The following is a 22,536-nucleotide window of genomic DNA, read 5'->3' as shown; positions in this document are numbered from 1 at the left end:
ATTGACCTATGACCCAGGAGATTGCGGTTTGGTTCCAGATGAGAGCACAGGCCCAGGTTGTGGGCTCGATCCCCAGCAGGGGGCATGCAAGAGGCAGCCAATCAATGTTTCTCTCTCATCGATGTTTCTATCTCTCCCTGTTCCTTCCTCTCTCTGAAATCAATAAAGATATATTTAAAAAAAAAAAAGTACTCCCACTATTGACCACCCATTTCACTGACAGAGCCTCCTTTCTTTTAGATGCTAACACAGGGAATCTTGGTGTCATCCCTCTTACCTTTTTCTCACCATCACTGTCAGAAAATGTGGGCTGCCCTATTTTAAAACTGATAGAAAATCCATTTCCTTTTTTTACCACAACAGTGGACCACACCAGCAACAACTCACCTCAATGTCTTGTGGATAGAAACAACCAGAGCCTCTGTACTAAGCTCTGGGTGTGAAATTTACACCAGACCAATTTCTAGGGGCAGGAGTCTTGTCCACGGCGGCTGCAGAGACTGGATCACTGTCCCAGTGGGTCCGAAAGGCAGAGCTAAAAGTCAAAGAAGATTATTCATGAGCCATACAGTTTCGCGAAGTTTACCTAACAGTTCCTCTTGTGTGTCAAACTCTGCAGTTACCCCATGAACAAAAATGGCCGGTTGGGCAGTATTTGCTATGTCCATTGTCTCGTGACAAGCCAGAGAGAAATATTGGAAATCTCCTGCAGAATCCTTCAGTGTTTTTTCAACATCTTGTGCTAAGTCAATATTCCAACCTGAGATGGTTCTCAGACAAACTAACACTGAAATGATTTTACTTTGTCTGGTGGTAACAACTCCGCAGCGGCCACCGTGCACTTTCACAAAGTCTCCCTCTGCATGAGGCCTCAGCTTCTTTGCGATTAACTCACTCACTACATAACTCATCTGAATAACGTCTCTGTCACAACAAGGCCCAGTGAAAGCTGCTTGTTGTGATTCCAAACTCAGCTGAAGAGCATTGATTTTACCCTAACACATTTGGGCTCCCAATTCATTGAGTTGAGCATGTTTTAAACTGTAATGATGCTTCAGATTGGCTTTTTTCATTACTGCTAACACATTGCCACAAACCATTTCTCTTAGAAAGATTGACACTGCATCAACTTCTCTTTTCTTTGTAGTTGCCATTTGTAGGATGTCACACCACTTAAGTTTTAATAACTATCAGTGCATGTGTGTCACCAGTGTTGCAATTATTTTGCTTTGATCGCTGTTCTAATCCTCATCTTGGATTTGGGACATATACAACATCCGTATCATTGACTCTTGAGGTCACTTCTGTGTACTGTAACTTCCTTACTCTTCCTCTGAAATTCAGTTTTTGCGAGGATTGTTGGTCGTGGATGTGTGTGCAAAGGTAGAATTGGAGTTATCGTCTGTGTGGACAAAGAAGTTGACAACATCATCCTCAACCATCAGAGGCAATGTCATCAACATCTGGAGGAATCTTCCCATCAAATCTCGTCTAATCACGGGGTTGCCATAGTTTCGACACAGTGTTAACCCTTTCGCAGTGTGTATTCTCCCAGCCTGCCTGGCACTGACAGTCCTGTGAGTCACCGTAGTATAGGCAGATTGGCCACGGGCAGCCGATGAGAAACGTGTCTGTCCCGTCATGTGCACGTATGTGTCCTGTCTGTCCCGTAACAGATGTTTCTTGCTTGTTCCCTCAAAATTCATGTTACTATGATTCACTTAATATAAATTTATGTTGCTATGGGAAAAGCTCCTAGATTTATTAAATTTTGAGTCCTGCCTGCAGTTTCCTTGGCTGTTTTGTCTTAATCTTTTCTTTTTAAACCCAGAACATTGCCAAAGCTGCTAAACAATCCCTTTCCTCCCACAGCCTCCCCCCACCCTCATCACTCAGATGTGACCACTTTTGTGGTACGTAGTTCTCACCTGAGGATATTTTCCATTGATTTTTAGAGAGAGTGGAAGTGGGGGAGAGAGAGCAAGAAAAACATTAACCAGTTGCCTTCAGCAATCCCCAACGATGTGGGATCCAACCTGAAACCCAGGTTTGTGCCCTTGACCAGGAATTGAACTCATGACACTTAGGTACCCAAACCGATGTTCCAACCACTGAACCACACTGAGCAGGGCGGCTGTTTGGTCTTAATCCTGGTTATTAGTATCGGTAGTGTTTGTAAGTCCAGTATCTCTGTCATGTCCCCCCCCCCCTTCCTCCAGGAAAAAAAAGATGAATCCTCTGTGGGTTCCCAAGTCTTGGGTCCCAATTTGCCCTGACCTTGTCCGCCCGTCCCCGCAGTGTGGCACTCGCTTTCTTTTCAGATCCACTGCCCTGCAGGCTAAGGTTCCTACCTTCTAATTACTACCCCACAGATGTTGCGAGAGTCCTTCAGTAGCAGCCACCTGTGCCAGGTGGGGTTCCCTTTCTGCTCGGAGGTCCTCCTCCAAACGATGAGGACTGCTAGCGGCTAGTGCTAGTGCCTCTTCCAAGTAGAACCTCCATGCACGAAGGAGGACCCAGCTACATGGCCACTGTGGGCTTCCCGTCTTTCTTATCTCCAGCCACTTCCATAACTCTACCACCCTGGCAGGTGTTTTCAGGGTGTCTCCATACTCAGGCATTGGTCCTTAAGCCTCCAATGCCTGTGCCAACTGACCCAAAGCATGAGTACTTGGCCATCCTGGAACTTCCCACAGTGGACCCCATTCCCTCCCCCCCATCTTGCCCCTGACTTTCGTGGGTTCTTCAGAATCCTACTTACAGTGCCAAATGTTGAAGGAAAGCCAGAAAAGTCTAAGTTCAGGATTGATTCCGAAGAACCGACATGTAGTCTTATTCAAATTCACATGGGCTTTAATAGGAGAAACTTACATACACGGGGAAAGCAACTGCTCCCAGGGGGGGGGCCAGCTGGGAACAAGTCCACACCCTCCCAAGACAGGACTTCTTTTTTACAGGGGTTAATAGTAAAAGCATAGGGTGGGTAGTCATGTAGACCACCAGAAAGAACAATGTATTTGTAAGTTAACAGGTAACATCAGTTACCCACACTCTATGCATTCATTCACCTCCTTCGTGGGGCCTGGCATTTCTCTTTGGGCAACATTCCAGCTTTCTGGGTAGTCAGCCAAACATGAGGCTACAGAGTTAACCAGTCACAGGAGGTTAAACAGAGAGCCCAACAGTTCCCAGACACCTTTACTGCTAGAGACAAATCCCACCTCTGAGCTCCCCTACACATGGGATGGGTATTTTCATTCCAAAAACTGGAAATAAGAAATAAAGGGAAAGAGGTGCCCAAAGCAAGTTCAAAATCTAGCAAAGCAAACTTCATGAGATGACACGGCTCATGAATAATCTTCTTTGGCTTGAAGCTCTGCCTTCCAGACCCACTGGGACAGTGGTCCTGTCTCCGCAGCTGCAGTGGACAAGAGTCCTGCCCCCAGGGATTGGCCTCATAGAATCCCACACCCAGGGTTCTGTACAGACACCCTGGTTGGTTCCATCTACAAGACACTGAGATGAGGGTTGATGGTGTGACCCATCATGAAGCGGGTGGGAAAAGTAAATGGATTTCATATCAGTTTTTAAAATAGGACAACTTGGCCCCTGGCAGGGTAATTCAGTTGGTTGCAGCGTCACCCGATTCACCAGAATTGCGAGTTTGACCTCCAGTTGAATTAGGATGAGCTGTGACAAATGGTGCTGTCAAGTCCTCTCACTTGAGGACTAGTTATTTTGTATCTGTGCATGTAATGGGTCTTCCTGCTCAGCTATACGGAGGGTTAGGTTTGTCTGTCTTTGGAATTTATTGGGTTGCCTGTGATGCACACCAAACTCTGCCTTAATGATCACTTAATAACAGGACTGTTTCTGTGTCTACTACCCTTGTAGAGAGGATTTCTGGGCTGGGAAAGACTTTGTATTTCCCCAACAGTCACCATCACACACCTGATGGCAGAGATCAAACTTTCAGCACCCAGCTCATTAATAGGGAGATGTAATAGTATTATAAAAGATAAGGAAGGCCTCCTTATTAAGAGCTCCTTTGGCAAGGATGAGCCCTGTGAATATATATATTTATACACATACTTTTAGCAAAGGGTGGAAAATCTGTTGTTTAAAGATAAACTGAGGTAACTTAAAATTTTGAAGAGCTTGTTTGAGCAAGTATCAGTTGCAGTCAGGCAGCACCTAACCAGACTAGGGGAAAGGCTTTTTCTCGAGCAGAAGGGAAGTAAAACAAGAAAATTGGCCAAAACTTAAGGAGTTGCCTCATTTGGGAGAGCCTAGTTGGTTGGTTGTAACAGGTTGCTCTTAGGTTTCAATTTCTTACTATGGAGGCATTTACAAGAATTTACAATTAAACATTTGTTTGCTCATGGAGCCACCTGTCTAATGGCCGCTTTAATTGCAGTTCCAAACCAAAGCAGCAGGTGAGCAGGTGGCTTCAGTGTCTGGAGCCCACAGAGAACTCCTCGGCAGTGCAGACAGAGGGTGTCCACTAGGAACCTTAGCTGCACTGGTCTGTGTATGCACATCGACAGTCCCATGAAGTGGAACTGGAGGGAAGCAGCCTATTGTTCCCTAGTCAACTTCTACAGTTTCACCTCTGCACCAACCCTGTCCATCAGCACCACCTAGGGACTCATTAGAAATGCTACTCCTCAGCCCCAAACCAAACCTGCAGTCTCAAGAATCAGTGTTTTGAGGCACCTTCAGGTGGTGGAGATGCACAGTAAAAGGAACTGCATCTCATTTTGGATGCTGTGGGTGGGTCAGCTGAAACAACGTGACTAACTTGAATCTCCTCTACAGCTGAGGAACTTCACAACTGAAGTTCAAATTTCACAGGGTACATTATCTTAATTTAAAAAAATTAAGGTATAGCATGTCCACATTTCTATTGTTTATTAATGATTATTATGCTTTTATAAATATCAAGAGTAAAAAGCATCTCTAATCATCTACCTCCTGGAGAAAGGCAACATGAAGGACAGGGTCCATTTAAATGGCTTTTACACAGGCACAGACTGCTGTGTGTGGGTGTCCAAATATGTGCCTATAGTCTTCCTTAGTACAATGAGGTGACACTTTATCAATCTGAACTGACACTTTTTCCCTTAACAATGTATTTTGGAAAACTGAACCACTGAGGAGTTGGAGCCTGGCTTTTGCACATCCCTAAGAGACCTGGGCTGCGTATTGCCTTAGAAATGAGGGGTGAGAAATAATACTTCACAGGCACAAGTGGGAATTCAGCCAGGCAGGTTTTCTAAATCACTTCTGTGGGAGTGCAACTGTTTTTGTGTCCCTATTTGCCCCATTTTGCCTATGCCCTCCTCACAGGCACAGTAGGTTTGTGGCTCCTCACTGTGGTCTCCAGCAACTCTCATCCTGCACTCCACCTTGTTTGCCCCATTCCTTGCTGTGCCCTGCAAGTTGTGGCCTCAGATCACATGTGGCACTATGACTTGAAGTACCTGCATCCACAGAGGCAAAGGACACACCAGGTGCCCTCACGGATGTAAAAGCAGGGAGATCCTGTTGTGAGCCCCACCCCTCATGGGGTACCTAAAGGACCACACACCCAGTTGCTCCTTGGCCCTCTTCTCAGAGGCTGCCCCTAAATGGGGAGATAAGCAGTGACCCCAGTGCCCGGTGTGTCTCCCTGGGGTCAGGGTGTCTGGAAAGGCATCCCCAATTGGTTGTAATATGCACAGAAGGTAAACACCTGTTGGAGACCAACGATTACAGAAAGGGATTAAAATCACCCGGACTGTTTGGAAGGTGAAACTCATTTAAAAGTAAGTATGGGTGGGGTGAGAGGAAACAACTCAGAAACAGCGTGTCTGCTCTGGTACTTAGACGAGGCCATTTGGCGTCTCCAAGACACCCCAACACGTACAAGCAACTCCTTCCACTCTGGCATGCCTGTATTGTCTCGTCTGTGGAGGCTCTGCAACCTCCAACCAGCTGGCACCCCATCTCTTGTGTTTGGCCTTGCAAAGTCTCCTGTACAGAGTTTAGCTTTCCACCTAACACAATGGGACACCAGCGGGATTTTTCACCCCCTTCGCTGAGCATGTCATGTTCGCAGTGGGAGAACTTACAGTTCGGGAACAGGCACACGACAAAGCCTAACTTGAGTGATGAAGACCGTCAATACATAGACTAAAACCTAAACATCTATGGTGCTGGTGGACATGATATTGACACAAAAAATTTGAGGAAAATAAGGGAATTTAGAAACAATGCACATACAGAAAAAGGATGCTGATGATATATAACAAGTAAAACTCTAACCTGTTTGTTGTCTCAGGATCTTATTTGTAAATAAGAAGGAAATAGTTGGAACTTATAAAATAGGCAAACGGTATGAAGTGAAATGTACTAAAGATACACAGGTGGGCCCTGGCCAGTGTAGCTCAGTGGTTAAGAGTGTCAGCCTTCACACCAAAGGGTCGTGGGTTCAGTTCCTGGTAAAGGGCACCTACCTGGGTTGCAGGTTCGATCCCCAGACCTTGATGGGGCATGTACAAGAGGCAACCAATCCACGTCTCCCTCCCTCCCACTCTTTCTAAAAAATCAACAGAAAAATATCCTCAGGTGAAGATTAACAACAAAAAAGATATACAGGTGGCAAATAAACATGAGAAAATCCTGAAAGTCACAAATTACTGGGGAAATGCAGCTAAAACCACACTGATAGCACTACACATGAACTGAAAGAAATAATATTAAAGACTGAACATATGAAGTACTGGCAGGGATGTGGAGGAACTGGAACTCCTATAAACTGGTGGTGGGAATGCAAACAGGAACAATCATTTTGAACCAGAATTTGGCAGCTTCTTAAAATTTAAACACTCACCTAGTCTGAGGTCATTTTAGCATTTCACTTTGAGCTGTAACAAAGGCGAAAAAAAACACCTCTCCACATCAAGAATTGTAATGGAAATGTTCAGAGCAGTATTATTTGTAACAGCCTAGAAACTGAAAATAGCCCAATTACCCCAGAGATCACTGGATAGTGGTGTATATTCAGAGAAGAAACTACTACTCAGAAATTAAAGATTTAACTATTCGTATAAGCATCACTGATGTATCTCAAAAACTTATGCATAAGAGAATGGAGGGAAGAAAATAATAAACTTTTAAATTCCAATCCTATAAGTCTATAGAATGCAAACTGATCTGAAGAAATCAGTGGTGGTTGTGAGGCCCAGGAAAGGCATTATTTAAAAGAACACGAGGCAACAAACATGAGTGACAGATGCTATTATGGCTATGATACCATTGATATCTCTCCCTTCCTCTATGGAGTCAATAAAAACATATATGCAGGTAGGACATGTAAGTTGGTAGTGAAGTTTGATAAAATGGTTCGATTAAAAAATATATATATGTCCCAATCTCTCTCTCCCCATGCCCTCTAGGGGTCAGTATTGCCTCAATGGCAGCAAATACGGTTACTAATGAACTTTTCCACCTGAGTAAACAGGAATGCTGCCTGTGTCAAGAGCCACATCCCTAGAATACAGTTCTCCCTTTTCTTCTTCCCTGTTGTGCAGTAATGGCTTTGAGGTGGACATTGCTGAGAAGCTAAGGGAACCTACAAAACCTTTTGACTATTTTATCTGACAGTGACGTTAGCTATACAAGAAAAACATGCCTGGGGGGGGGGTCCTAAAATCTGTACACAGTAATCATGCAGTCACTGTCACAGAAATATTTCTGGATGCACATTTAGAAGAGGGACATTACATCTAACTGGCTGCAGTCTCCTCCAATCCCTACTAGGCCAGTGTTTCTGTACCAACTATGGTTTCCCGAGATACAGTCAGCAACTAACGCTAGCCCAGTGAATTGTGGACATCAGGGCATATGACTCTTTGTAGACATGAGGAACCTATCTTCTCAACAGTGCTGGTATCATCTGCGATATCTGCTTTAGGTGAAGGAAAATCCATGCTACATATGAGGATCTCATACCTGCCCCCTCCTCAGGGTCTCTAAGACTCCTAAAACACACAGCAACCAAATGAGGACCAAAAAGCAGTTCAGTCCTTCCTGGGCAGCTGTGGACAACCATGTAAATTTGGTCAAAACTGGCAAGTTATTTTCTGTCATCATACCCCCTAAAAAGTTGTTTACCTCTTCATGCTTGTAGCACTTGAATCAGTTTATAAACTACCCCATACAGTAAAAAGAAATCACCAAGGTTAAAGGGGAATTAAAAGACTAAGGCCTCCACTATTTTACAAGGCAAAGCAATGTGCAGCAGGCACTTCCCAAGTTCATGAACTGGAAGCTGGTAAATTTCATCACAAGTATCATGGGAGACCAACACATCCCTGGAACATGTAGTCATTTCTCTGCAAGCTTTAAGAAGTCATGACATTCTCTGTGCCAACACATGGACCCAGGTCCATGTCCAAATTATTCATAAAAGGACCCCTAAGAGCTCAATATGTGTGAGACCAGAGGGTCAGCTTGCCTGAGCACATTAGGGCATTCACTATCACAATAAGTCTACAGACTTCCCAGTTGGGAACGGGGAAAGAACTTTAGCCACAGAAACTGGCAACCACATAAACCTAGGAAGAGCCCTGGGCAAATGAGTTAACATATCTATACACCCTTCTCACATTAATGAAACTTATGGGGAATCACCCCACTGTACATACTCAGATGTGTAAGTTTCAGTTCAGATAGATGGCTCCTCAAAGAATTTCCTCCAAGGTTGTTACACTGAACAGAAAATTGCACATTTCCAGCACTTCTAAGGCCTTTCTCTAGTGTGAACTCTCTGATGTTGAGAGAGGGTAGATTTTCGCATAAAAAATTTCCCACATTCACTGCACTCAAAAGGCCTTTCTCCAGTATGACCTCTCCGGTGCTGACTAAATTGGGAACTATCCCTAAACAACTTGCCACATTCACTGCATTCGTAAGGCCTTTCACCAGTGTGAACTCGCTGATGATAACGAAGTTTAGAACTACAGATAAAAGATTTCCCACATTCACTGCATTCATAAGGCCTTTCTCCTGTGTGAACTCTTTGATGATAACGGAGGGTGGAACCAGAGGCAAAAGATTTTCCACACTGATTGCATTTGTAAGGCTTTTTTCCTGTGTGAACTCTCTGATGATAAGAGAGAGTGTCACTACTGGCAAAAGATTTCCCACATTCACTGCACTCATAAGGCCTTTCTCCAGTGTGAACTCTCTGGTGTCGAACAAGTATCGAGCTACTGGTAAATGATTTCCCACATTCAATGCACTGATATGGCCTTTCTCCCCTGTGAAGTCTCCGATGATAACCAAGGCCAGAGGTAGAGGTAAAAGATTTACCACACTCACTACACTTGTAGGACCTTTCTCTATTATGAATTCTCTGATGTATTGAGAGGGAAGACTTATGGCTAAAGGATTTCCCACATTCATTACACTCATAAGGCCTCTCTCCAGTGTGACCTCTCTGGTGTTTAGTGAATTGTGATCTATCCTTAAAAGATTTTCCACATTCACTGCACTCGTATGGCCTTTCTCCAGTATGCACTCTGTGATGGTAACGGAGGCTTGAGCTAAAGGTAAAAGACTTCCCACATTGAGTGCATTTATAAGGCCTTTCTCCTGTGTGAACTCTCTGATGGTAATTTAGGGTGGAACTAGATGTAAAGGATTTCCCACATTCATTGCATTCATAAGGCCTTTTTCCTGCATGAGTTCTGAGATGATAACAGAGGGTGGAGCTAGAGGTAAAAGATTTTCCACATTCACTGCACACATAAGGTTTTTCTCCTGTGTGAACTCTCCGGTGTTGAATGAGTGTCGACTTATTGTTAAAAGATTTCCCACATTCACTACACACATAAGGTCTTTCTCCTGTATGAACTCTCTGATGTAAAATGAGGTTATTTCTTCGAATAAATGATTTCCCACATTCACTACACTCATAAGGCCTTTCTCCTGAGTGAGTTTTCTGATGATACTGGAAGTCAGATCTAGAGATAAAAGATTTCCCACATTCACTGCACTCATAAGGTCTTTCTCCTGTGTGAACACTCTGATGATAACGGAGGGCAGAGCTAGTAGTAAAAGATCTCCCACATTCACTGCACTCATAAGGCCTTTCTCCAAGGTGGCCTCGTTCATGATACTGAAGTGTGGAACTACAAGTAAAAGATTTCCCACAATTACTGCACACATAAGGCTTTTCCCCAGTGTGAATTCTCTGGTGTCGAACAAGTGTCCACCTATTGTTAAAGGATTTCCTACACTCACTGCAGTCATAAGGCCTTTCTCCAGTGTGAACTCTATGATGATAACGGAGGCTAGAACTAAAGGTGAAAGATTTCCCACATTCATTGCACTCATAAGGCCTGTACCCTGAGTGAACTCTAAGATGTATAAGGAGGTTATTTCTTCGGGTAAAGGTCTTCCCACATTCACTACATTCATAAGGCCTTTCTCCAGTGTGAACTCTCTGATGATAACGAAGAGCTGTACGAGTGATAAAAGATTTCCCACATTCACTGCACTCATGAGGCCTTTCTCCAGAGTGAACTCTCTGGTGATAACGGAGGTCAGACCTAGAGATAAAAGATTTCCCACAATCACTGCACCCGTAAGGTCTTTCTCCTGTGTGAGAGCTCTGATGATAACTGAGGGCAGCAACAGAGGTAAAAGATTTGTCACAGTCATTACACTTATAAGGTTTTTCCCCAGTTTGAACTCTCTGATAATGAATGAACACTGAGCTATGACTAAAAGATTGTGTACATTCACTGCACACGTAACTGTTTTCTCCATTGTGCCGTTCCCGGGGATTAATGAGAACAGATTTTTGGCTTAAGGATTTTCCACATTTGCTGCATTTGTACTGCTTTGCTCCTGTATTAATTTTTCGATGCTGACTGACAGATGAGCTTCCACTAAAGGATTTTTCATTTTCGCCACACACATGAAAAGTTTTTCCAGTGTGAATTCTGCAGTGCTTAACAAATGAGGATTTGTATCTGAATGTTTTTCCACATTCACTGCACACAAAACACTGTCTTCCAGCATGGGCATCTTGGTCCTGAACAAGTATATGTTGGGACTTAAAGGCTTTCTTACATTCTCCTGAAATGTAAAGACATTTTCTGCTATGTAAAGTTGCTTCCCACTGAGTGCCTTTGTTTGGCTCCTTTACTTTATGAGTGTCCTGTTGCTTCTGATGTCCCAAGCTGGCCAGGAAGTCCTCCTCAACCTGCCCAAAGGTAAAGGTCTTCTGTGACACATGGATTCTGGAGCTCTTCACAAATGAGGCCTTGTCCACATTACTTCTGAAGGATTTTGCTCTCATATGCACCTCTTGGTGCTGGTGACAGTTCACATTGAAATAAAATCGTTTTGCACATGCCCCACACCTCAGCAGTTTCTGGCTGTGTTGTGTTCCCTGTTGCTTAACTAACTGGAAAATGTTTCTCAAAACTGAGCCACAACTCTCACATGGGTGTCTCTTCTGTGAAGACGAAGCTGCCTTGAGATTCTTTGCCTGTGACACTCCAACATAAATGCTCTGTTCAAGGTGGGCTTCCACATTGTCTGCTCCACAGCAGCAACCTGAAGGCAAAGAAATGCTGGTGAAGTCCATGTTGACTAAAGGGAGGGGAGAAAAACATCATATATACGAAATGCTTCTCAAAACAAGAAAATTCAGTTGCAGGACTGCCTACTTTGTATTACTAGGCTTCTAAGGTTAGAAAATGGTGAAAACCTCACCAGAGGAAGGATACGTATGGACAGGGTATGACACAACGAAGAGAGGCATAGCATACAATGCACTTCCTCTGCGAATGGATTCCTGCCTGCATACCCTTGGCTGCTGCTCATGTGAGGCTGGGTAGAAGTATGCATTTAACACCATTACTATCCAACTGCAGTATATTAGCTGCTACCCAAGGTCAACATAGAAATTTGTGAACATCTCACATCACATGTGAGGGCCAATGTTGAAAAATATTGTAGAAAGAGCAGTGAGAGAACAAGTGAGATGTGGAGTCAAGGAAGGGGGAAATATTCCTGGGCTAGAAACCACAGCAGATATGATGAGTAGCAGAACTGAGAAGTTGGCAGTGTCAAAGCTAGAAGAGGAAGAGTAGAAATGGGTTTGGCTAATAGCAATGACACAAAAGCTCCGGTTGAGTAAAGACAGGATCCTGGTTTGATCTGAACAATGTCTGACAGTACAATTTCCACAGCTGCCATCCACCAGGACCACATGCCCTGGGAGCCTACATTGCCATGGCTGGGGAGATATCCATCCTGTGATACATGCAGAAAGGACTCTCCTCTGAAAGTCCTAGCAGGGCAACTACACAGAACATGGATGATACAAGGAAAAAACAGGACAAGTGAATGGCCAGGTCTGTCCCAGAGTAACTCAGCACACAATAGATCCAGAAAACACTTCTAGGTGAGTAATGTCAGCATAATGGTGGAAGAAACCAGCTTCATTAGCAAAAACAAAATATTAAGATAGTTATCTACAAACAAAATTGGGTCTTGGAGGGCTCAAGAGTACAATTAGGATACTATAGCAACACTGTGGAGCATAAAATCAAGAATAACCACACAAAGAGGATTGCTGGGGACATCAGCTTAGTGAAGACACCTGGAGAAGGAAAAGAAATAAGAGCAGGAGCCATGGGCGATGCCACAGCCTTCCCAATGTCCTGCTCTGCGGAGGACCCCAGAAGCCTTTGCCACAGAGATCATCAACAGCTCCTGCTGAGGAACCTCAGTTTGCACAGCAGAGGAGAATGAGTAACTATAGGAATGGATCCCAGCTGCCTGCTCCACAGAGGATACTAGCAGCTTCCACACTGAAGAAACCAACAGCCAACACCATGGCAGACCTGCCAGAGACATTGGCTGAATGAAATAAAAAAACAATACCCAACTATATGTTATCTTCCACAAAGTAACTTCAGCGTGAAAGATACACACAGGCTAAAAGTGAATGGATTAAGAGATATTCCAGCCCTGACTGGTGTGGCTTAGTTGGCTGAGCATCCTTCCATGTACCAAGAAGTTTCAGGTTCTAATCCCGGTCAGGAGACATACCTCGGCTGTGGGGATGATCCCCAGTAGGGGGTGGCCTAGTGATGTTTCTCTCTCATTGATGTTTTTCTCTCTCCCTCTCCTTAAAAAAAAAAAAAAAAATCAGTAATAATAATAATTTTAAAAATATCAAGCACAGCACCTCAGTGCACATTGGTTCTTCTTCCTCTGTCCCCTCCATTTCTGCATGGACAAGTATCACTGGGCAATGTACCTAAAACGTAAGAGGAGTTCTACACAGGCAAAGGTTTTAACACCAGGATCACAGGTGCTGAGCAACGAAGCTAAGCACCAGAATTCTGGCTTCCTGTGCTTTTCAGAACCTCACTAGTACGATCTCAGAAGACCATAATCAAATCAGATAGGCCAAGAAATCAGATACCCCAGAAGACACAAATAAATTGCCAGAAACATACAACCTACCAAAACTGAATCATGCAGAAACAAAATCTGAAAAGACCAGTAACAAGAAAATGAAATCAGTAAAAAACTTTCCCAACAAACAAAAGGGCCATGACCAGATAGATTCACTAGTGAAGTCTATTAACATTTTAAGAATGAATAATGTCAATGCTTTTTAAACTCTCCCATTTGAAGAAAAAGAAACTTCCAAACTCATTTTAGGAGACCAACATTAACCTGACACCAAAGTCAGACAAGGACACTAGAAAAGATTATTACAATGTAACATCACTGATGAACACAGATGTAAAACAACAACAACAAAACCCTAAGCAAATTACTAACAAAAATTCAACAGCATGAGAAAAGAATTATAAACTGTGATCACATGGCATTTATCCCTTGAATGAAAGGATGGTTCATCATAAATCAATAAATGTGCTATACCACATTAACAGAATAAAGGTTAAAAAAAATCTTATGGTCTTATCAATAGATGCAGAAAAAGCATTTAACAAAATACAGAATACTTTCATGATGAAAACATACTAAGTATTAGCTGTAGAAGGTATGTACTTCAATATCAGAAAGGCCATATATGACAAGGCCACAGCTACCTATATATTCAACAGTGAAAAGGTAAACACTTTTTCTCCAAGATCAGGAACAAGTGAAGAATGCACGCACTCACCATGGCTTTTCAAAATAGTACTGGAAGTTCTAGCATAAATAATAAGGCAGGAAAGAGAAATGAAAGATATCCAAATGAAAAGAAGTAAAACTGCCTGTGTTTGCAATTGATGATACTATCTTATATAAAGAAAATCCTAAAAACTCCACACACACAAAAACAAAACAAAAAAACCTCCAGCAGGAATAAACAAGCCCAATAAATTTGCAGAATTCCAAATTCACATACAAAAGTCAGTTGCATCTATATACTAACAAAATATCTCAATAAGAAATTAAGAAATCAATTTCACTTATAATACCACTAAAAACAATAAAATACTTAGGAATAAATTTAATTAAGAAGGTGAAACATCTAGACTGTGAAAACTGTAAGACAACTGATGAACTGAAGATACAAATTAATGAAAAGACAGCCTGTGTTCTTGGATTGGAAGAATTATTATTGTTAAAATATCTCTATTAACCAAACCAACATAATCATTCCATGCACTCTCTACCAAAATCCAACGGAATTTTTACCAGAAATAGAAAACAAGTCCTAAAATTCAAACCACAAATAATCTCTAACAGTCAAAGCAATTTTTTTAACCTTCAACCAAGGATATTTTTTCCATTGCTTTTCAGAGAGAGTAGAAGGGAGACAGAGACAGAAACATCGATATGAAAGAGACACATCAATTGGTTGCTTCCCACACGCACCCTGACCAGGGCCAGGGATAGAGCCTGCAACCAAGGTATGTGCCCTTGGCCAGAATCATACCTGGGACCCTACAATTCACAGGCTGATGCTCTAAAGGCTGAGCCAAACCAGCTAGGGCAGCAATTTGATAAACAAGATCTACGGTACAGTTAGAGGCATTACACTTCATGATTAAATCATACTACAAAACAAAGTAACCAAAACTAACGCAAATAGACACATAGACCACACATCTAAGAAACAGAAGATAGGCCAGAAATATACCCACATATATGGTCAAGTACTCTTTGACAAGGACACCAAGAACACATAATGGGGGGAAAAGGTTTCTTCAATAAACAGTGTTGGATCCTGGCCAGGAAGCTCAGCTGGTTAGAGCATCATCCCGATAAGCCAAGGTTTTTGGTGCTATTGCTGGTCAGGGCACATAAAAGGATCAACCAATGAGTGCATAAATAAGTTCAACAATAAACTGATGTTTCTCTCTCTCTTCCTTCCCTCTCTGTCTCTAAAGATCAATAAATGAAAAATAAATAGTGTTGAGAAAACTGGATATACACCTGAAAGAAAAGAAACTGGGGCCCTACCTGAAACCACTCACAAAAATTAATTCCAAATGCATCAAAACCTTAAATATAACACATGAAAATGTAAAACTCCTTGGGGGGAAAAAAAGTTCCTTGACATTGGTTCTGACAATGATTTTTTGGATGACACCAAAGGCAGACAACAAAGGCAAAAATAAATGACCCAGCTACATCAAATTAAAAAGCATCTACATAGCAAGAAAGCAATCAACAAAATGAAAAGTAAGGAAATATTAGTATAGGCTGTGTCATAAGGGATAAATATATAAAATATATAAGGTGTTCTTACAACTCAATTAAAAAAGAACATTCCAATTTAAAAATGGGAAGCACTGGCCAATATGGCTCAGTTGGTTGAGCATCGTCCCACAGCCCAGGAGATCACCAGTTTGGTTTCCAGTCAGAGCACATGCCTGGGTTGTGGGCTGGATCCCCATTGGGGGTTGTGCAGGAGGGAGCCAACTGACGTTTCTCTCTCTTTTCCTCTCTTTTTCAAATCAATTGGGGGGGGGGCATTTTTAAAAATTGGCAGAAACAGTCAATAAACATTTCATCAAAGATCTAAAATTGGCCAAGAGTTACATAAAAAATGTTCAGGATTTCAGTAGACCTCCCAACCCCCCCCCACACAAATCTTCCTCACTAATCATCAGAAAATGCAAATCAGAAGTACAATGATATCACCTCTCACCTAATACGATGACTATCATCAAAAGAGCAGACATAAGTGTTGGTGCAGGTGTAAACGTAATGGAACCTTTGTACACTATGGTTGGAATGTAAAAAAAAAAAAGGTCAAAATAATAGAAAAAGAGTAGAATGCCAGGGCCCGGGGTGCAGTGGAAAGTGGGAACCTGTTGGTCATAAGGTACAAACTTCCCTTTATAAGATGAGTGGGTTCTGAGAATGTAATTAGGACCGTGATGACTATAGTTAATAATGTTATACTTGAAATTTATTGAGAGTTTACCTTAAAATAATCAGGCAACTTTATTATATGTTGATGGATGTTTAAGTAACTTCACTGTGGCAATTATTTCACTATATATCCATATGTGTATATATATATACACATATACATATATAAAATCAACACACCATAAACTTTTATAGAAGCTTGTATCTCAACAAGGCTGGGGGAAAAAAAAGGAAAAGAGATCTAAACACTACGCACCCTGCAAGAGAGTGTTAAAAAAAAGCCCATGATTCATACAAGTAACGACCATGACAACACCTGCAACTCCTGGCACAGGTAGGCAGGAGGAAATGAGTTAAAAGAAGGGATCCAACCTTGGGATAAGAAGAGATATGGATCTGGACACATTCACCCAGACACTGAGAGGGCAAGCATGGTGAATCCATTAAACTAAATGCAATACAACTGACCTTGAACCCCTTCCTAAAAGGATTCGGTAATGGGAATGCAGGGGAGAGAAGAGAGCAGTGCAAACCAACCAGCTCTAGCAATACAGCAACTACCCAGACAACGGGGGAAGCAAGCAGTGCCTGTGGTCCACACCTGAGGACAGAGAGAGAAGTCGGGGTGGAGGAAGTAGAGCCTAGTCCAAGTCACTGGTGAGGCTGTGAGTCTTACCCAGAGAGGATATAAGTGCAAAGTTCTCCAGCATTACACGCAGGTACAGGCGTCTCTGAGCCTCATCAAGCAGCCTCCACTCCTCCCAGGAGAAGTGCACAGCAACGTCCCCAAAAGTCACACTGGCCTGTTATAATGGGGACAGAGGAAAAACCATGAGCATTTGGTCTCTGAGCACCACAATCCATCTCCCCACACATCTACCCCACACTCACCCTCCCCCAAAGCTCCCCACCTCCGGGAATTCCATACCCAGGTGCCACTGATGCCCACTCTACCCTCAGGGTCCCTTTACTTATTATGTCCAGCCCTCAGCAACATCAGGCAGGAAGGCACAGAGATGTAACCCAATTCTGGTCCTGGCTTGTAGGGTCCCATCCATCCTGTCACTAATTCCCTTGGGGTCTCCAGGCCGTGACAAGACACAGCCAAGGGTAGGCTCTCGCGTCACCTTTCCGCCCCCAACCCTAGGGCCCTGGGACCCTAACTTCCTCCCCATTCGCACATCATTCTGTAGACTGTCTCTCCCCCACCGTCACTGCCCAGCTGCACGCCCACAGCTGCGCCCTTGGGGAGATGCTGCTCTGGAGGCCTCCTCTATACCTCTGGCCCGGCTCAGTATCAGCCTCCCGGGAGCGCGTGAATCTCCGGTGCCCACGACCCCCTTCCACCTCGGTGCCGCCCCTCCGCAGCCACAACGTCCTCTCCCCACTCGACCTTCCCTAAAGCCCAGTCCTGACGGCCTCCGTGCCAGGCGCAGTGACCCTCAAAAATGACCCCGTGCCCCTGACCTTTGCCACCAGACAGGCTGACGCTCGAAACCCCCTCTAAGCACCCCGGAGCCCGCAGCAAGGGAGTCGGGGCTCCGCCTGTCAGCGCATCTCAGCGACGCCCCCGCCTCCAGAGCCTGGGCCCCGCACCCCGTTTATCCGCCTCACCCGCGGTTCTCCCCAGCGACCGGGACCCCGCCCTCCCTCGTCTGCGGCCCGCGCCCAGCAGACGCAGCGCAAGAACCTCGTGAGCTCTGCTCCTTCCGACCAACCGGCGGCACCGCCCCATGACCGGCCTCCCACCTAGACGGGACCGGGCGGCAGGGCCGGGGCCGGGGGCAAGGCGGGGAGGGCGGGGGCGCGCACTCACCTCAGCCGGGCGCCTCGGCGCGGCCGCCGCCATCGGCCTGAGGGCGGAGCGCGCGGGCGCCGGGATGGGGGGCCTGGGCGGGGGGACCCTGTCCCGGGCCACCCGGGCGGCGTCGCGCGCCTCAGACCCGAGTCTTTGAGGCGGGGACCACGCTTCCTTGGCCACTTCTCCGTTTTGTCACCTTAAAGCGGATACAATCCAAACCCAAAACAGAACAAGCAGCCAGAATGGCCGCCAGGAGGAGGATGCCGGAAGTCCCGCCCCAGGTGGATGAAGTCTGACGGAAATGCTTTCATCCCGACCTGTCATTGGTTGGACTCAGCACGTAGTCTTCTGGGTAATGTAGTCCCGCGAGCTTTAGAGGCCACCAGGAGCGCGTTCGCCCTGAGCGGAATCGAACTGGCCCCCTTTGGGCGCGCGGGCCGCTGCCCGGCCCGAGGAGCCCGCTGGCCAGGGCGGCCGTTTCCGTTTCACAAGGCGCTGGGGCAGAAGGTTCCAGGGCGCTCTCTGGGCGCCCACCGGGTGCCTGGTGGCAGAGCCAACGCCTGTAGAAGGTGAACAAGGCCCAGAACGGGTGCAAAGTGAGGCCCAGAGAGCCGGGCCTTGGCCTGCGGTCATGGCGATTGCCAGGGATTTGGGATTTGAACCCAAATTTCAGGGCACAGGTTCGGAGGAGTCTGGTCACTGATCGCTTTTGTTTGGCTCCTGGGCGGGCTCTGGGTCTCAACAAATACCACCCACCCTCAGCACCGGTGCACCTCTTAAGTCTTGCTCCAAACCACCAACCCCGGGTAATAAGTCACGAAGATGGGTGAACACTGAAAAGCAAGACATTACCAAATGCTTGAACTTAAAAAGTGATTAAGTGTATTAATAACGCAGATTGTTTTAAGTGTAGGAGATGTGTCTATAACACTGTGTACACCAAAAAAATTTTTTTTAGTAGGAAGTATTTTTCCAGTGTTGAAAATTATTCGAGAAAATGAGTTACATCTGTTGAGTAAAAATGAGTGACACTAACATATCTGTTATTTCACTCCTTTGTTCTTTTTGTTTTTACTGTTTTCTTAGTTAAAATTGCCTAAATTCATAAAAACATAGGTAAATTATTTGATCCCACATTTTACTAAAATCTTATCAGTACTAAATACAAATGTCCAAAAATGCTCATCTCAAATTTTTATGAAAATGCAACTAAAGCAGCAGAGAGATAGCACAGCAAACTTATTTAAAAACTAAAATTAATAAAGTTGAAACAAGTCAACAGTTAGCTTGGTTCAGGGAAATGGAACCCTACTACACCACTAAGGGTGCAAAAATTTACAATCAGTTTTACCACAATTTTTTACATTCTTTAAAAATTAAACGTATGGGAAATGTCTGCACTGCAAACATTCATATTAAGTTTAACTCAGATAGATAGCTACTCAGTTTCCTTCGATGTTGTTACACTGAACAAGACAATAACACATTTCCAGAGTGTGAACTACTCCATGTCAAGATAGGCTAATTTTATGGCTAAATAATTTCCTACATTCACTTCATGACTGAAACATTTAACCAGTGTGAACTATCTGGTAACAGAGGCTACAGCCACTGGTAAAAGATTTCCCACATTTGCTGCCAATATTAGGCCTTTCTCTTGTGTGACCTGATATCAAAAAATATTACGAGGGAAAAGATTTCCCACCTTTTTGCACTCAAAAGGCCTGTGTGAATTCTCTGATGACAAAGGCATAGTTACAGGTAAAAGATCTATTTAAGGGACTCATAACACCTTTCTACAATGTTAACTCTTATGATAATGAAGGTTACTGATACGAAGATTTTCCACAATCACTACAGACAAAAGACCCTTCTCTTATGTGAATTCTGATAACAGAGGATAGAGCTACTGGTAAAATATTTTACCCATTCACTGCACTCATCACACCTTTCTCCAGTGTGAACATTTTGATGAGAACGAAGGTTAGCACGCTGGATACAAGATTTCCCACATTCATGGCATGCATAAGGCCTTTCTCCAGTGACTTCTCTCATGAAAACAGAGACTTCTAAAGGAAAAGGTTTTCCCACATTCGTGGCCCATATAAGGCCCTTTTCCAGTGTGAACTCTTTCATAATGGAGGCCACGGCTTATAAAAGATTTTCCACATTCACTACACTTATAAGGCCTTTTTCCAGAATGAAGTCTCTGATAATAACAAAGGCCAGAGATTGTGTAAAATATTTTCCACATTCACTGCACTCTTAAGGGTTTTCCTCAGTGTGAACCCTCTGATGTTTAATGAAGCTGGAACTTTGGCTAAAGGATTTCCAACATTCAGTACACCCATCGTTTTTCTCCAGTGTGACCTCTCTGGTGTTGAGTGAAGTTAGCACATTGGCTAAAGGATTTAAAAGAGCCCACCAAGAGGTTGAGGGTCTCACCCAGTGAGGATATAAAAGCAAAGTTCTGCAGCATCACATCACAGCACAGGCATCTCTGAGACCCATCAAGGAGGCACCATTCTGTCCTTGAGCATATCACCGTGTACTTCTCCAAGTTCACACCAAACTGTCAGAATACAAATGAATTCAGAACAGCCTGAGAACTCACAATCCTATTCTTCCCCATGCCAACCCATTCCAGGGTACCCCATTTCAGAGAAGACAAGGAGCCTTGGTGCCAGCGCTGCTTGATCTCTCATCACAGTCCCACCAATCACTCTTACAGGCCTCAGCAACAACAGGTAAAATAAGAGCAAGGGGAAAAGGTCGGATAAATGCCATTTAAACTCTGAGACATGCCAGCAGGGCTCCATCCCTCCTGCCAAGCAAATCTACTGGAGTGTCCCAGATCATTCCTGCAAGACACAGCAAAACATGGGCTTATGCTTCACCCTTAAATCCACACACCAGGTACCCAGGACCACCAGCTCAAACATCCTCTAGCTGTGCTCAACATTTAGTAATCTCCACCTCCACATCTTCAGACCCCAGGTTCACTCCCTCGGCTCTGCCGCCTTGGCCCTGGAGCAGAAAAGAGCACGTCTCCATCCTGGACCCTTCCCCAGATTTTAGACCCTTGCGTCAGCTGCTCACTCCATGTTTCCACTCACTGGTGAAACTTCTCAAAATGTTAACCAAAAGAACCTTTCAATTCCCAAAGAAAATGAAACCTACCACCATCTTTCCCAGCACAGATGATGGAGCCTCCATTGCTTTAACTGCTAGGACCAAAATCCTTGGGGTTGTTCTCATCTCCTTCCCTTCTCCCCCACAGCTATGTGGACAAAAAGGGGCCACAAGCTAACATGACAAGCTCAGGGAAGGCCAGGGTGGCGGCCTTGCAAACTCGGAGACATAAAGAAACCACAAAGTAAAAATACATTTTCTCTTATCCAATACGACAGTTTTTCCTGCTTTGCTTTTTCCTGACTGCCTAACCTACTATCATAAAAGGATTTTATGTTCCCCTCTTATGTTTTCCCCTTTGATTCTGATGTACAAAATAGGTGGAAAAGCTGCCACTTTGATGTTTCTCTCGCTCTACCCCTCCCTCCGTCTCTGAAAAAGCAATGGAAAATATCCTCGCGTGAGGATTAACAAAGATCAAACCGTTAACTTGTGCATTAGCATAAAAAATTTGAAATATACTAGATTATTCCAATATGAAAAACAATAATTCTATAAAGCAAAAAAGGCTCAAAATGAGTGAAATTCAAACATGCATCTTTGTTCTTTCACTGTCCTTTTTTAAAAGAAAATTGAAAAACTGAGATTAGGTTAAACATATTATTTTACCAAACATACAGAGACAGCAAATACACATCTGAAAAAAGGTTCTCCATAAATCCTTAAGGAAATGCAATCAAAGAACAGTGAGGTAACATGACGAAGTTATAAAAAGGGTTGAAATAAAGGATGATTGATCAAACCAAATATTCTCTAGGATGTGGAGGAACTGAATCCCTCAAACACTGTTGGAAGAATGCAGAAAGTACAATCAGTTTAGATCACAACTTGCTAATATCTTTAAACATTTATCTAGCCTAAAACTTAGACAATGCACTGAGTTACTGACAAAAGTAAATGAAACATACCTCCATATAAAGAATTATACACACATACTTGTACCAGCTTTCTCATTTTTAAAAACATTTATTGATTTTAAAGACAGAGAGGGAGATAGACAGAAACATTGATTTGCCATTCCACTTACTTATGCATTCACTGGTTGACTCCCCAATGTGCCCTGACTGGGGATTGAACCCAGAACCTTGGCTAATTGGGATGGCACTCTACCCAACCAAGCTACCTGGCCA

At 43.8% G+C, this 22,536-nt stretch overlaps 1 protein-coding gene across 1 annotated transcript; it reads right to left on the bottom strand.

Annotated features, from left to right (window-relative positions):
• Window positions 1-4,896: 4,896 nt before the first annotated feature.
• Window positions 4,897-18,491, bottom strand: LOC308548389 (uncharacterized protein). The gene is made up of 3 exons (XM_081119818.1): window positions 18,230-18,491; window positions 17,090-17,216; window positions 4,897-11,613 (listed from the first exon to the last, which is right to left on the bottom strand). The coding sequence occupies exons 1-3, from the start codon at window positions 18,260-18,262 to the stop codon at window positions 8,786-8,788; spliced, it is 2,988 nt and encodes a 995-aa protein (XP_080975944.1). The 5' UTR covers window positions 18,263-18,491; the 3' UTR covers window positions 4,897-8,785.
• Window positions 18,492-22,536: the final 4,045 nt, after the last annotated feature.

The sequence above is a fragment of the Miniopterus schreibersii genome, assembly GCF_964146895.1.
Source record: "Miniopterus schreibersii genome assembly, chromosome: 18".
NCBI classification, from domain to species: domain Eukaryota; kingdom Metazoa; phylum Chordata; class Mammalia; order Chiroptera; family Miniopteridae; genus Miniopterus; species Miniopterus schreibersii.
The sequence above is the reverse complement of the archived record's forward strand: the minus strand, read 5'-3'. Positions and strand labels throughout refer to the sequence as shown.

Coding starts and splice junctions, on each gene's coding strand:
- LOC308548389 (XM_081119818.1), bottom strand. CDS start 18,262: ATGGCGGCGGCCGCGCCGAGGCGCCCGGCTGAG. Junction 17,217..18,229: donor CGCCGAGGCGCCCGGCTGAG/GTGAGTGCGCGC, acceptor CCATTATAACAG/GCCAGTGTGACTTTTGGGGA. Junction 11,614..17,089: donor TGCACTTATATCCTCTCTGG/GTAAGACTCACA, acceptor CTTTGCCTTCAG/GTTGCTGCTGTGGAGCAGAC.